The sequence below is a fragment of the Oncorhynchus keta genome, chromosome 9 (genome assembly GCF_023373465.1).
Source record: "Oncorhynchus keta strain PuntledgeMale-10-30-2019 chromosome 9, Oket_V2, whole genome shotgun sequence".
NCBI classification, from domain to species: Eukaryota; Metazoa; Chordata; class Actinopteri; order Salmoniformes; family Salmonidae; genus Oncorhynchus; species Oncorhynchus keta.
Window position 1 is genome coordinate 45,326,079 of NC_068429.1, and position 16,571 is coordinate 45,342,649.

The following is a 16,571-nucleotide window of genomic DNA, read 5'->3' on the forward strand; positions in this document are numbered from 1 at the left end:
AAAAAATTTAAAAAACACAGTTGAGTTTACCAAGTGCCTAATTCACATGAACACCACAAAACTCTTATGGAGGACAGTCGCACCATTTATTTCCATGTCCACAGTTATCCAATGACAATGTACCCGCTAAATATTTTGAGAAATCTATGATAGGAAAAATAAATAAATATAACTTCCAAAATGTTTTATATGGGCTTCGACAAATCATTTTAGAAGTTGCACTTCAAATCATGTAAAATGCTATTTTGTCCCAAATAGTTGCTGGAAATGGAAGAGAACCAACGTACACCGACCTGCCTCTTGAGTAGGCAACACACATCTGAAGAACATACTACAATAGGTCTGGGGGAAAGTCCGAAGAGTCTGGTAGACAGAATAAAAAAGTGCTGTTCCAATCTAAGGAATTCAAATGGATATCATTTCAGAATTATATTCAATGTCAATGAAAAGTATTACCATCACATTCAAATCCATTTGCTCTACCCTGCAATCCTAGCAATTTACAACATATGTATTACTGGCCTTGAAAAGGTTTTTAAAAAACTAAAAATGTCCAAATTCACATTTAAACTTTGTGAGAAGGCAACCCCAAAATGCTGTTAGCTTAAAGAAATAGAAAACCATCACAAATACATTTCCACCTACATTTCTTGAGCAAACTGAGTCAACTATAAAGTTTATCTAGCATTGCTTAAAACACACTCAGATATGCAAAGTAAAAATGCAGCTCAACCAGGCAGTTTCTCAACCAACCCCCCCCACCTTCTACCAAAAACATTCTAGAATGTTCTAAAGCAGTCCAGAACAAAGTTATCTGGAATATGTGTCTGCTTCATCACATCACACTGGTACTGGCTTTCAAACTCTCGTCTTTCATTTGATAGGTCCACTTCACTCAGCCTGTGCAGGCATTAAGGGATTGGCAGGATTTGCGCTAGGCAACGGCACTCTCCCAGTGGAGTTAGGAGTAACAACCAACGCAGCCAAAGACTTGTTAGCCATCTCTGGCAGGCCTGTGATGGTGGTAGGGCCTCTAGCCAAATTTAAAACGGCACCATCAGGACTCACTAGCAGCTTGGTGGTGGGGCTGGTTTTTTGCACTGCTGATGCAGGCGCCTGTAAAGGCTGCAAAGGGGGCTTGCCCAGGCCCAGTATTTGCTGCTGCTGAGGATTGGATAAAACAGTGGGCGTGCGGATAGTCTCTGCCGACATTACCGTCCTGATAGGTTGTGCTGGTGTCATGATTATAGTGCAGTTGGATGGAGGCACAGTTGCCACAGGAGACGCCTGTTTGCTACTGAAAGCACTCCCGATGGATGGTATGGTTGCCACGGGTAGAGTCTGCATCCTGGAGACAGTGCTCCCTATTGGGGGAACAGCTACCGCCGGCAGCACCTGTGTCCTGGACCTGGAGACTACTCCCATAGGTTGCATGAATGACATAAGCTGCTGTGCTTTGAGTGGTGTGTTGACACCAAGTGCTGTGTGCAAAGGGAGCTGTTTTGATGGGCTCTGTGCAACTCCTGCCATTTGAGCTGCGCTGGGACTTCCTGGCAGGGAAGAGAGTGAGAAGCTGCCCATCCCTTCAGGTTGAGTTAAATGTGGAGCTGCAACCACATGAGTGTGTATGGTGGCCGGAGCAGGGAGCCAGTGTGAAACTTGTGGAGAACTGTTGGTGGTGGTGCTGGTGGGCGATAGTGAGGCTCGAACAGCCACCATCTGGCGAGGGACAGTGAAAGAGACAGGGATAGTGGGTCCAACTTTCACAGTGGATGGTGCTGCCAGGGTTAGGGATCTAAGTGCTGCTTGTTGAGGCTGGTGTGTCCCGGGTGGTCTGGCCATTCTGGGGCTTTGTGCAGGTAGGGCTAGCCCAGGTAACATTGTCCCTTGTGGTACACCGGTGGCTGGGATCGCTCCCCTGGGACTAGGAGCTGCCACAGGCACGGCAGGGCTGGAGATTATGAGGACATGCTGGCCAGGCCCAAGGCCTTGAGGAGGAACAACAAAGCGGGTGTTGTTGAGGAGAATCTGCGTGCCGCCTGCAAGAGTAGCAGTGGTGTTGATGACAATCTTTTGTTGCAAAGTGGTGATGGTGCTGGAGACAGGATTGGTATTACCAGCTGGCTGTACTGGAGAGGACTGCTGAGTGGATATAGGGGCAGTTGGAGACTGTGGAGTGCTTAGCATCTGAGCAGGTGCGGCGACACCGACAGAGTTCTGAGACTGAGAAACCTGCGCCGGTGATGTGAGGGATGTTTTGACAGGGCTTAGCGGTGTAGTGACTGACACTGGTGTGTTGCTGGAGATCAAACCTCTGATTATAGAAGACCCTGGCTGCCCAGCTACCTTGATTCGATTGGGGATCACAGAGGATGAAGGGATGCCTTGTAGTTGAGATCCAGTCAGCAGTGTGGAGGACGGGAAATGTGCAGTGCTAGTGACAATATGAGACGATGGGGTTGCAAGAAGGCCCGACTTTGAGGCGGATACAAATGTTTTTTTTAAAGTAGATTGTGCGAGTGCACTAACTGGCCTGCAAAGGTTTGCCTGCTGTGGTAGCCTTATCTGAGAACCTGGAAGCAGATTGATGCTCTGGACCTTATTCAAAGCTCTGAAGTTAGCGCTGCCAATAGCTTGACCGAGGTTGAGTCCGATCTTCATTGCATCAGTGGGTATCGACATGGTCGGGGATTGTGTGGTGGGTCCAGACACTGATGATGCCGGTTTTGGATTACCTGTAGATGGTGATTGGCTGATAAACATGAAACTTTGACCTGGAAGAGCAGAGGGAGCCGTGGTGGAAGTGACTTTGGTTGCAGCCACAGACGTGATGTTTGAGGAGGGAGAGACCAGGATGAACTTTGTGAATGGGGGGGACCTACACTTTTCATCTGGACCTACCCTTTTCAGAACAGGTTTGTTGACACACTGGACCAGAGACGTCTGGGTGGCACCTGCTGGTTTACCAGGTACAGTGACAATGCTTTTAAGTAGCTGTGCGTTAACAGCTAGTCTAGATGAAACAGTGCAGCCCTGGTTTACAGCAACGTTAACATCAGAACTCGCGGTCTGACTTGTGGCCATTGGAATGACAGCAGTGATCGGAGACTGGCGTGTAGTTGTTGAACTTGTGACAGTTGAAGACCGTAACAGTGAAGGTCCTGATCGCGACTGGGCTACAGGTGAGCTGGTGACCACAGGGACTGTAGTGGCAGCAGGTGGAAACGTCTTGGACACGAGGAAGGCTTTGAACTGTGGAGAGATGGTGATGACAGGCCTGGCAGGTATCGAACCAGGTCTACTCTGGTCAGATGACTGCACCTTGACAACGCCAGTGTTGCCCCCCCTAGTGGTGACTAGAATGGACTGCGAGTCCCTGATGCACACAGTCTTCAGCTCTTGCTTACGGTCCGGAGGTTTGCATGAATCAGTAGATGCCGCACTGACGGGGTTGGATCTATTTGGTATAACATTTTGGGTAGTGCTACTTGCTTTGCAACCAGGGAGTTGGACAACCTTGTAACCTGGAGTTTGAGATGTCTGCAACCTAGGAGAGATGGTAGTTGAGGGTGTTAGGATCCGGTTGGCATGACGTTGAGGCATGGTGAACCCAGAGCTTTGTGACTGTGGAGTGGAATCTTTGAAGGCTGGGACCTGGAGAGTCCTTAGTTGCTGCGGCAGACTTTTATCCTCCGACTTTTGAATGAGCATGTTCGATGGCAGGATGACCACTCGTTGCATTATCTTATTCCCTGTTTTCTGGTCCAGGATTGGCTGTACTTCGATTTTCACAGGGCTCCCATCTTTCCTGACCAGACCCATGCCCTCAGGTATCTTGTATACAACCTGTATGGGGCTCTTTGGTATGGGCGTGGTATGGACCATCTGTGAGTGTTTAGATGTTGGTGTTGTTGCTCGTGGTAGGTATCGAGAGCTTTGTGGTAAAGAAGGTTGAAGTTTGGTAGCTTGCATGGAAGAAGCACAGTCCTTGCTTTGTGCCTGACCAACATGGCAGATAACACCTGTACCAGGCTGATGATGAATTAAGGTCACTTTATTCCCTACACTCTTAGCCAGCAGGGTATGTAGTTGAACAGGCTTGTAGGCCCTTTGGAAACCAACCATAGGTGTTACAACAACTGGGCTTGTCTCTCCAGCCAGCTGTGCTGCTGGATTTGTTTCCCTGGGTCGGTTTTCCATTTCTGATCCTTCAGGAGAAGTTGTCATCTCGTTACTGCCAAGCCTGCCTCTCTTAATGGGACTTGGGTCCTCGTCTATACCGCTGTGCAGGCGCTTCAAGCCCCGAGTGGACGGTCTATGCTCATCCAAGGTCAACATCTCTTGTCTGGTTACCACGGTGAAGCTGCCTCTCAATGCCTCTGAGTCCTCTGCAAAAACACCAACAAAAAGTACAACGTCTTAATTCTAAAATGCCCTGACAATTTGTATTATGTGGTTTCAATGCATATTTAACATTTAACTAGATCAATTATTAAGAACACATTCTCTATTACAATTAACGACTTAACCAAGAGGGTGCAGGTTCAACACACTACCTCCTTAGTATATGCTGCTCCTGTGATTTATTATTCAGTTGTAGCAACAAATAAAGCACAATTTACCTCCTGTCCACAGAATTCTCTGAACTGTCTGGTCCTGCTGTTGCAGTTCCTCCTCTTCAGTCAGTCTAGTGTCGTCACCTGTGCTTCTGTCCACATCCTCTGCCACCCACTCCTCTCTGACAAAGTTGTCACAGTCGGGGTGCTTTTTGAAGTCATCATAATCCTTTTTTAAACGTAGCCTGTGGGGACAGATGACATAACAGGCATCGGGGAGACAGTTATGTGTTTTTGCCGGACACAGCTTTTAGGTTAATATAACTGCCTTCAGGCAAGTGCCTTACCTGTTCCTATGGAAAGCCTTGACCAGTTTGGGTTCCCATGGGGAGAGCTCGTTGAGCAGCCTAATGAGAGTGATGTGCAGGTCTTTCACAGCTTCTCTCCTGAAATACCACCTTTCCTGTTAAACCATTAAAACACATGACGTCAAGAATAAACAAACCCAATGCTTGAAAGCATTAACCACTGTAGTTCGTATTCCCCCTCTTATTCTCGATGCCGTATACTCCCATAGTAGACAAGCTATAGAAATGTGTTCCCTCCATCATTCATTTTTTATTTATTTAAAAAAAAATTACATTGTATCGATGTAATCCACCCATACCGTGTGTAAACGTTGTTTCTGTAAATAATGCTTTTTTGACACGGTATAGTCAAACCAGAATACAATTTTTAAAAATGATTTATTACTTTACTAACAGATCTCTTTTTGGTGCTCTCCAGCTCATCCAGCTCATCCTCTGTCCTGCTGATGAGTTCCCTCAGCTCCTCTAGACTGGTGCACACCAACTGGATTAAGAGCGTAGAGAGGCAGATGGGGAAGAGAAGGAGAAAGACAAATCAGCATGCATGGATTCAAATAGCATATTAATTCCTATTCCGTATTTTGCATTACAACAATACAACAACAAAAACTTGTGAAAAACTGTGGGGCTTACCCTAAATCCGTGTTCAACTGAGAGTTGAGGTTTCTTCTTTGAAGACAGCTTTTTTCCCGCTGAGAAATAATATTATGTTACTGAGTAATTAAGACATCAATCAGCCAAAGCATTTGAATTCATTTTAAACAAACAGTCTCTTGACGGGTTTTACATAATTTGGCCAAACAACTGCAAAAGCTTGATGTACGAAGACAGGAGTAATGTGCAAAGCAGAAAGTTATTTTACCCACCTATTTTGCGTTTTTTTCTCTTGTCCTTTTTCTTGATGTTGGTAGCAACTCTCTGGAGGGTGGATTTAGCTGCCTTGGCCTTGCAGAGTCGGGTCCTGTCTGGTCTGCGCTGTCCACCTGCTGCACGTACCTCCCTCTTTTTTTTCCTTTTCTTTTTCTTGGCCCGAATCCTGTCCATGTTATCCTCTGTCAAGTTCACCTTGCGGGTGTGGCCAGCCCCAGAAGCTGAGGTTGTTGATGCCTTGTTCTTGGCACAACGGCAGCGATGATTGTCCTCTGACTTTGCCCCCATTCTGGAGACACATTTTGGACATGGCCTCAGCCCCTCAGTGACTTTGTCCCCGTCGACTTTAACATCAGTCTGTCTCATTGGTACAGCCACACTAGGCCTACCTGTTATCTCACCAGGGAGAGCAGGGAACTTGCCCGTATAGCTGTGTTCCCCCGCACTGAGACGCGTCTCACATGACTCTGAGGATGACCCAGAGGAGGATGAGTCCGACCCCTCTTCCTGTTTCACCTGGAGTCTATCAGGCCTATATTCCACTTCCTGTGGCTTTTTCTTCACACACCCTCTGCCCACAAAGTCCTTGATATGTGAGGAGGGAGTAGAAGAGCCAGTGTGTCTGTTCTGTTGAAGCTTATAGTCCTCCTCATCACCATCCTCTACAGAAACAGAAGAGTCCTCATCCTCCTCCTTTCCCCACGTGTGAAACTGCCCACCCCTGCTTGTGCCCCCATTCTGCCCTTTAATCCTACCCCCACTCATTCTGTCAGAACCAGGTTTCTCCTCATAGTCCTCCGTCTCCATGGAAACCAGACGCTCAGAGTCCTTCTGCTCGTCCGAGTCCTCTGATATTCCCTCTTCAGGCTCCACCCGCTTGACCCAGACAGCTGGAAAGGGGAAGTCCGGGGGCATGCTGGCACTCTGGCAGTAGATACGCAGGTCCGCCCCGCAGAAATGCGGGAAGTGGATATAGGCGTTCTCATTCCCATCATAGCCCAGGATGGACTCGCGGCACTCGTGGATGGGCTGGCCCAGCACAGCGTCCTGCACATCCTTCTGGGTCTCATACACATTGTCACACAGGCCTTTGAGCAGCCACACACGTTGAATGAAGGGTAAGAGGTGGAAGGGGTTCTCCTCCAGGGGACTAACCTCCCCAGTCGTCCTGAAGAACTGATGGGAGAGGCCGAGCTGCTCAGCCATCCAGCCCTGATCCTCCGCTGTACCCATAGCATAGTACCAGCCCTGCACCCTCTGACGCAGCTCGGACTCCCAGCGGCGGTATGTGAGGGCTGGGCGGCGGTGGAGCATCCCTCTCCTCTGGGGCTGGCAGAGAAGTGAACTCATGATCTTGGAGAGGAAGACGCTGCAGCGAGGCATGAGAAGACACCGCTCCAGCTCAAAGAACACTATCTCTGGGAGGTTGAGAGCTGCCTGGGCCAGGCAGAGGAAGTGGCCGATGGCAGGGAGTTCCCACAAGGTTTTCACGGGATTCTGGGCCACCTGGGAGAGAAGACTGCGCTCCCACTCCTCTACTTCCTTGGCTGAGTTTTCCTCCGCCTCCTTCTTCTCCAGCTCCCGCTGCCTAAAATCAGAAATGAAGGATGAGTTGATGAAGCAGATATGGGTCATTCCATTTCATTTCAATCACTTTCTGACTGCACCACTTTTGATTTGAACAAAACATTCTATACAATAGTTTGACAACCCTGTTCGTAAGCTTTTAAATGATATCAAACTCAACCTTGTATTTTTTCCAGTGAAGACAGATGTTTCATACTAGGATATGCAAAATGAGCCAACTTTTAGCACCTGTATCTCCTAAATGTTTTGGCATTCAGGTTCAAAAAGCTACTTTCTTTTTTATTTATTTTAAATTTTACCCCCTTTTTCTCCCCAATTTTGTGGTATCCAATTGTTTAGTAGCTACTATCTTGTCTTATCGCTACAACTCCCGTACGGGCTCGGGAAAGACGAAGGTTGAAAGTCATGCGTCCTCCGATACACAACCCAACCAAGCCGCACTGCTTCTTAACACAGCGCGCATCCAACCCAGAGGAATCGCTGGTGCGCGATGAGACAAGGATATCCCTACCGGCCAAACCCTCTCTAACCCAGACAACGCTAGGCCAATTGTGCGTTGCCCCACGGACCTCCCGGTCGCGGCCGGTTACGACAGAGCCTGGGCGTGATATAAAGCTACTTTCTGACCACTTCTACCATTTAAGTTGACATTTGATAGTGGGTGGACCGGCAGCCATCTTTGTGGTACTAATTGGACTTTAAAATGTTAATTCAATTCAAATGTAAATTATGTACCAGCTAAATTGCAGTGGTCTGAAGGGATATGCCCATTATATTTATATGGTTGAAATGACATCCACCCTGCATTCACCAGTATGCAGTCTCAAAATAGGGTCTAAATTACAACATGTGAAAATTAAAGTTCACTTTTCAAGAAATGATCAAATAATCTGGCATCCGTGTTCGTAAGCTTTTAAATGACACCAAACTCAACCGTTTATATTTCCCAGTGATGAAGACATGGATGTCTCAATGGTAGGATATGCCAAATAGATCCACTTTGAGCACCTCAATCTCCTAAATGTTTTGGCATTCAGGTCCAAAAATGTACTTGGAAGGAGTGTGCTCAAAGTTTTTGAAATCAAATGGAACTACTAAAAACTGAGTCTAACAATCACAGCCACATCTTTGATATAGTCATACACGGAATTAGAATGAAATATTATAAAACTTGTTTTTGTAATCCTGTATGTATAGTGTCATTGGATTAAGTAGTCTATGGAATTTGTTTGTTTTTATTTTGACCGTGGAGGGAATCGGGACATAGAAAACCCAACATCTGCCTGACCAGGCCTTAGCCTCGGGCACTGTAGCATTACATTTCATTCATATCTAACCTCTTCTCTTCCTTGGCTTTCTGCTGCTCCTCCAGCCTGAGTGCCTGGATCATGATGGACTCATTTCCCCCCACTGTTATAGTTGCCAGGCTGCGAGGCACGGACCTCCGTCTGGTTGAGGTGCCCACAGGCCCCCTCTCATCCTCTGTCCCGAAACGACCCTTGGAGGTCACCGCCAGAGTGGTCTTCTCTCGCAGCATCCTGGTTGGGCAGGTTGATACAAACAGAGCATCATAGGGTTAGGGTCTCAGTAGTTTCATGGGTCATGGATCAAACAAACACTACTGATGTCAAAGGTTAAATTATGTAATAAAATAAGTGTTGTTTTTTTGTTACTACTTACAGCAGCAAATCAATATCATTGAATGTGTGTTAAGTGTGAATGAATGTAGCCTATGTACAATATGTAGGCTTTGTAATGAATGTACACCATTTTCCAAAAGTTTGGGGTCACTTTCAAATGTCCTTGTTTTTTTAAAGAAAAGCACATTATTTGTCCATTAAAATAACATCAAATTGATCAGAAATGCAGTGTAGACATTGTTAATGTTTTCAATGACTATTCTAGCTGGAAACTTTTTATGGAATATCTACAGTTGAAGTCAGAAGTTTATATACACCTTAACCAAATACATTTAACCTCAATTTTTCACAATTCCTGACATTTAATCCTAGAAAAGATTCCCTGATTTAGGTCAGTTAGGATCACCACTTTATTTTAAGAATGTAAAATGTCAAGAATAATAGTAAAGGGAATTATTTATTTCAGCTTTTACTTATTTCATCACATTCCCAGTGTGAATGAGCCTGTAATCAAACCCACAAATGCTGATGCCCCAGATACTCAACTAGTCTAAAGAAGGCCAGTTTTATTGATTATTTAATCAGAACAACAGTTTTCAGCTGTGCTAACATAATTGATAAAGACTTTTCTAATGATCAATTTGCCTTTTAAAACGATAAACCTTGATTAGCTAACACAATGTGCCATTGGAACACAGGAGTGGTTGCTGATAATGGGCCTATGTAGATTTTCCATAAGAAATCTGCCATTTCCAGCTACAATAGCATAGCCTAGTTAGAGTGTTGGACTAGTAACTGAAATGTTGCAAGTTCAAATCCCTGAGCTGACAAGGTACAAATCTGTCGTTCTACCCCTGAACAGGGCAGTTAACCCACTGTTCGTAGGCCATCATTGAAAATAAGAATTTGTTCTTAACTGACTTGCCTAGTTAAATAAAGGTAGAATAAAAATTAACAATGTCTACACTGTATTTCTGATCAATTTGATGTTATTTTAATGGACAAAAAAGTGTTTCTTAAAAAAAACAAACAAGGGCATTTCTAAGTGACCCCAAACTTTTGAACGGTAGTGTATTTATGCAAGGCTTGCACTTTCTTACCTTGACAGCAGTGTCAACTTCTGCTCAAGCATAATTTCCAATTTCTGCGCCTGTTTAGAAATCCAGTGGTCGACCCCATGGTGCCTGTAGCAGTTCTCTAACATCAGCCTGAAGTCTGCCACAAACTCTGTGATGGTTTCATACTCCCGGCTAACAAACTTCTCCTCCATCCTTCTGAAACACATGGACTGCTTAAGTTGACCCTCGGCCCTGTCAGTGTGGTCCTTGAAGCCGATGGGGTGCAAGAATGGAGTCGTAATGCCTTTGTGCTTTTCCAGGAGAAACCCGTGAAATATCCTATAGGCTTGCTGTAACTCATAGCTAAGGTCTTCTTCAACTCTAACTGTGGTAGGTATGTAGACCTCAGGTAATGACAGGTCATTTGAGATTTCAGGCACCCCATGTCTTAGTGCAAAATCATTGGTAGAACTACCGTGGGAAAGAACATTTACATTCTCCAGGGAGGTTCCGTTGCTGAGTCCTTCAGTGACTAGCCTGCTGCATTGAGTGCTGTGCCACTTTGAGTCTGATGATGATACAAGGTGAACTTTCTGCTGCTGAGATCCTGAACACAGTTCACTCCGACAGTCTTGGTTGAGAGGGAAAAAATGACTGTGGTGGCTGTCCCTTTTGTCTGACATGTCGTTTTGTGGGACCTTGGCTGGGTTGCAGGTTTCAGTTTGCACTTTCATGTTGCTGGCAGCCCTGTATTTCAATAGGGCGTAGCTAGCTAACCAACTGACTAAAACTGTCCCACTTTTATTGGATAACCTTGCTAGCTAGCTGACCGCAGCAGTAGCATAACGTTAGTACGCTTTGTTGCCATCTTTGAAAAGCAGCTCGCACAATTGGTAGTGGATATTATCTCCTGACAATTACATTAGTGTCACATACATAACTTGGCGAGCTAGTCCTTCCTTGTTTGACTCTTAAAAACATTCACCGGCAAGTGCAATAGAGTTGACAATACAGTATCAGTGGTAACTAACTTCAAGTCAGCTAACGTAGCTGCCAGTAAGTTAGCGACCAGCTGGATACTGTAGCTAGCCAACATGCCTTGGCTAGTGCTAGCTAGCTACTAGTTGGTTAACGGGACATTCTGAGAAATGTTATGTTGGCGTTAATTTTGATAACTAAATGAACGAATAATGTTAGTTATGTGGGGTTTATTTAGTTAACCGATCCACCACAAACTATCTAGCAAACGATTAACAGTAGCCAAGTTCACTGGCTAACCGGTAAGGATGACAGCAAGCAAGCAGTTAACATAATAGCTAAACAAAGTGAAGTGAATTTCAACATTTGCTAACGTTAGCTAGCTATTGGTCTTCCTTTTCTTAGTTTGGTACGTTATGATGGGACCGGTAGTCTACAGGATGGAGAAATATATCTGAACTTACAAGGCCATTACAGTAGCTACCCCAACAATCTGCGACTTCAGTTCGCCTCCAATACAAGCTACTACAGTAGTAGCCAAATTGTTAGCAAGCCGTCGTTGGCTGTCTCCTCTATCCGAGCTCATTGTTTCCAATCAAAGGCCTGCGTCTGTACTGTCCGCAGCAGCGTTAGTAGGGAAAATACTGTGATTTACAGGAAAGTTAGGCAACACAGCAATGAATCCTTGCTATGATGAGCCAACGAAACAAACTTAGTCAGAAAGATAAGAGCGATTCGGCAAGATAAAGCTTGCTATGTAGCTGGTAGCTAGCCCACGTTAGCTAACGATTCATGTAAATGAACTCGAACATTTCTCAAACAAACTTTAACTAGCTAATGACAAAGTAGCTTCATAATTGTAGCGATTTTGCTATCTCAGTCAACTAAACGGTCTCCAAAGTTAAGTAGCTAGCGGTTCGGTTACACTAGAGTCGAGAGGCTATGCTATCAAAATATTCCCCGAACGTTGTTTCTTCGCAACCTCCTCAGTGCGGTGCACCCTGACGTAGTCGCGTGTCACATTTTATTTGGGTTAAAAATTAAAAAATAAATTATTTGGGTTTCATAACGTAGATATTACATTTATTTGCATCGGGCAATATAAAGCCGATGTTAATCGAGTTGTTCAGAACGACAGATTGCTACCTTATCAACTCGGGGATTCGATCCAGCAATCTTCCGGTTACTGGCCCAACGCTCTAACCACTCGGCTACCTGCCTACCCTTGACTGGAGAGTAATATGGTAGATAATGCTCACTACACTTCTCACCTATCCTGTTAAAATTGGTTTCTGAGTTTTTTTTTTCATCAACAGAAGAAAAGCATGTCAGTTTTTCCATGTGCAATTCACGTGAGGCTGATGGCAAATTGACCAATAATTTAGATGGTTCAGTGGGGTCAGTCAAGCTTCATCAGTTCATAGCGGTTGACATATGCACCCTGGAGCCTCATTTAACAACATTTGTAAGTCGCTCTGGATAAGAGCGTCTGCTAAATGACTTAAATGTAATGTAAATGTAACAAAAGTGTGTGTGCACAAAAAAATACAGACTTTGCGTGCACCAGTTTTCCTGAAAAGCTTGGTATTTATCAAATCAAACCAAAGCTTTATTTAGACAGCACATTTCAGACATGGAATGGAATGCAATGTGCTTTACATGAAAAAAACGATGAAAATAAAAGCTTAAATATTTACTACACAACAAACATAAGATTAAAAAAAGAACTGAACAACTAAAAAACTATCTAAGGAAAAGCAAACAAATATGTGTTTTGAGATCTCTTTTAAATATGTCCACAGTTTCAACCACCCTCAGGTTCTCTGGCAGGCTATTCCAGAGGCTGGGGGAATACTAACTAAAGGCTGCCTCTCCATGCCTCTTGGTCCTAGGCTTTTGGATAGTTAAAAGGCCAGTACCAGGGGACCTGAGGGACCTACCCTACTGGGTACATAACTTAAAAGCATGTCTGACATGTGTGGATGATGAAACCAATAGAATCATCTTAAAATGAATTATAAAACTCACATGCAGCCAGTGCAGAGACCTGGTGTAATGTGTGCTCTCTGTCTGGTCTTGGTCAGTACCCGTGCTGCAGCATTCTGTATGTTTAGCAGTTGACCAATGGCTTTCTTGGGAAGACCAGACAGGAGAGCAATACAGTAGTCAAGCCTGCTTCTAATAAAAGCGTGGATGAGTCTCTCTGTATCAGAGAAAAGGCTGTACCTTGGAAATGTTCCTCAGGTGGTAAACTATTTTGATCACATTCCTAATGTGTGATTCGAAATTTTGTTCATAATCCAAAAATAACACCTAGGTTTTTTACCATATATAAACCGAACAGTACCAGACCCAAAATCGAACCTTGTGGAACTCCACATATGATATGTATTTTCTCTGAGTTATGTTCACCAAGGGTGACAAAAAACTCTCAACTGGTTAAATAGGTCCTAAACCAATTTAGAACTGAACAGGAGAGACCAACCCACCTCTCCAGTCTGTCCCGAAGGACATCATGGTCAACAGTATCGAATGTAGCATTTAAATCTAAGATTACAAGGATAGAGAGCATGTTGGCATCTATGTTGGCTCTAAAATACTTTAGCACTTTAACTAAGGCTCTGTGCTGTGTTGTGCATGAAAACCAGATTGGAGTTTTTCAGAAATAAAGTTGTCATTTAGCTGTTTGAACACCAAATTCTCCAGAATTTTGCTGAAGAATGCAAGGTTGGAGATTGGCCGAAAATGCCTAAAAAACGGAATAATCTAGATTACTTTTCATCAGAAGGATTTTCACCATAGCAGTTTTAGTACAGTGGGAAAATGCCTGTGAAGTGATTAACAATAGCTTGCACTTCTTCAGATATGCAATTAAAAACTGTTTTGTGGTGAGGAAAGTATCGAGAAGGCACGCAGAAGGCTTCAATTGTGATATCACTTTCCTGAGCATGTCTGTGTCAACCAGGGAAAATCAATTCATAGTGCCTTTGCATGGAAGACTACGGCACATACCATCAACTTTCTCATCAGGTCTTGGTTGACTGATACCCAGACTAATGTTTGTTTTCTTATCTCTGAAATATGCCGCAAACTCATCACATGTATATGTGGCGTGAAGTTCACATAGGTTTGCGGGGGTAGGATTTATCAGGCCTCAATGGTCGAGAAGAGCACTCTCGAATTATTCTGATTAATCGTGATCAAATTAGAAACTGGGGTGATCCAATTAGCATTTCTAACTGCCTTGTTATATATGCAAAATTGCTATCTCATAATATTATTATGGACCAGCAACTTTGACTTTCTCCACTTATCACCGCTGAACTGACTGGAAAGTATGGATATTTCCACGCAAATCTCAGACCATGCGTATGCACAGCTTTTATTGGTTGATCAATTGTATTGCAAGCAAAGATTGGTGCACGGGAATTATAATAATTGTAGGCTGATAAAAACGTAGGTCTAATGAGAAAACTTGCCAAGAAGATCGCATAGCAAAATGTCGCCTAACATATTTATTTTACTTTTATTATTTAGGCCTAAATCATAATCATATTTCAGGGCATGTCTCTCCTTTTCTGATATGGCTGGTTTATTCCCGCTACACGACGAATATTAGAATACCGTTTATCCATCGCCCATTCAAAAGCCATAGCCAACCATGCTCGTATGTAAATAGACCGGTCGCTTATGACAGATGGGTACACTTTTCCCCCCCCTTTTTAAAAAGAAGGTGCTATCTAGAACCTAAAACGGGTTTTCGGTTGTCCCCATAGGATAACCATTTAAATAACCCTTTTTGGTTCCATGTAGAACGCTTTTGGGTACCAGGTGGAACACTTTCAACACAGGGTTCTACATGGAACCAATGATGTGTATAAACCCTAGATGACTGACAGGGGGCGCTGTAATTGAAGCCACCGCGCAGCCTTCATAATACTCCTCAATGATAAAATAAATAAATAATTGGATGCTATATAGATGAATGTATTAATGTCTACATTCATTTTTGACACGTTGGTTATATGACAGACACCTTAATTCATACTTTTAAATTTATGTGAGATAAAGATCAAAATGAAAAAAATATATTAAAACATTTTCGTTTTTTTTTAGAGAGTACTAATGCTGCTGTCGTCCCCACTACATCACAAAATACTTAAATAAATGTAATTGTATACTTTAAACATGTAATAGGGTGACTGCAGCTACCAGGGAGTGCCAATATGGCCAACTGGTGCCTTCAAAGCCAATACATACAGAATAATAATAATAATAATAATAATAGAATAGAAGAATCCGCAATCCAGGATTTATGTATGTCATTGCATGGAACCCAAAAGGGTTCTATCTGAAACCAAAAAGGGTTTTCCTATGGGGACAGCCAAAGAACCCTTTTGGAACCATTTTTTTTAAAAAGAGTTTGTACAGTATAGCTATGTGACAGGAGCATGACATAATAGCCTATTTAATCTCAAGACCCTATACTAAGGCAGGATATAGAAACACAGTCATGTTTTTTTTTTTCACCTTTATTTAACCAGATAGGCTAGTTGAGAACAAATTTTCATTTGCAACTGCGACCTGGCCAAGATAAAGCATAGCAATTCGACTCATACAACACAGAGTTACACATGGAATAAACAAAACATACAGTCAATAATACAGTAGAACAAAACAAAAAAAAACATCTATATACAGTGAGTGCAAATTAGGTAAGTTATGTTAAGGAAATAAATAGGCCATGGTGGCGAAGTAATTACAATATAGCAATTAAACACTGGAATGGTAGATCGGCAGAAGATGAATGTGCATGTAGAGATACTGGGGTGCAAAGGAGCAAAATAAATAAATAAATACCAGTATGGGGATGAGGTAGGTCGATGGGCTGTTTACAGATAGGCTAAGTACAGGTGCAGTGATCTGTAAACTGCTATGACAGCTGGTGCTTATAGCTAGTGAGGGAGATGTGAGTCTCCAGCTTCAGAGATTTTTGCAATTCGTTCCAGTCATGGGCAGCAGAGAACTGGAAGGAACGACGACCAAAGGAGGAATTGGCTTTGGGGGTGACCAGTGAGATATACCTGCTGGAGCGCGTGCTATGAGTGGGTGCTGCTATGGTGACCAGTGAGTTGAGATAAGGCTGGGCTTTACCTAGCAGAGACTTGTAGATAACCTGTAGCCAGTGGGTTTGGCGACGAGTATGAAGCGATGGCCAACCAACGAGAGCGTACAGGTCGCAATGGTGGGTAGTGTATGGGGCTTTGGTGACAAAACGGATGGCACTGTGATAGACTGCATCCAGTTTGTTTAGTAGAGTGTTGGAGGCTATTTTATAGATGACATCACCGAAGTCGAGGATTGGTAGGATGGTCAGTTTTACGAGGGTATGTTTGGCAGCATGAGTGAAGGATGCTTTGTTGCGATATAGGAAGCCGATTCTAGATTTAATTTTGGATTGGAGATGCTTAATGGGAGTCTGGAAGGAGAGTTTACAGTTTAACCAGCCAGGTA

The 16,571-nt window shown here is 43.8% G+C and overlaps 1 protein-coding gene across 2 annotated transcripts; it reads right to left on the minus strand.

Annotated features, from left to right (window-relative positions):
- Positions 1 to 62: 62 nt before the first annotated feature.
- Positions 63 to 12,279, minus strand: LOC118387928 (uncharacterized protein KIAA2026). 2 transcript variants are annotated; one of them, XM_035776772.2, is made up of 8 exons: positions 10,122 to 12,279; positions 8,719 to 8,919; positions 5,791 to 7,382; positions 5,558 to 5,616; positions 5,310 to 5,408; positions 4,904 to 5,019; positions 4,623 to 4,801; positions 63 to 4,388 (listed from the first exon to the last, which is right to left on the minus strand). In XM_035776772.2, the coding sequence occupies exons 1-8, from the start codon at positions 10,811 to 10,813 to the stop codon at positions 892 to 894; spliced, it is 6,435 nt and encodes a 2,144-aa protein (XP_035632665.1). In that variant the 5' UTR covers positions 10,814 to 12,279; the 3' UTR covers positions 63 to 891. The 2 variants fall into 2 exon arrangements, with proteins under 2 accessions (XP_035632665.1, XP_035632666.1); XM_035776773.2 differs by having other exon boundaries at positions 5,319 to 5,408; positions 10,122 to 12,278.
- Between the last annotated feature and the right edge of the window lie 4,292 nt (positions 12,280 to 16,571).

Excerpts from the sequence above, each read along its gene's own strand:
- LOC118387928 (XM_035776772.2), bottom strand. The coding sequence starts at position 10,813 with ATGAAAGTGCAAACTGAAACCTGCAACCCAGCCAAGGTCCCACAAAAC. Across the intron at positions 5,409-5,557 it reads CAGTTGAACACGGATTTAGG|TTGGTGTGCACCAGTCTAGA; the intron begins GTAAGCCCCACA and ends CTCTTAATCCAG. Across the intron at positions 4,389-4,622 it reads GAGAATTCTGTGGACAGGAG|AGGACTCAGAGGCATTGAGA; the intron begins GTAAATTGTGCT and ends GTGTTTTTGCAG.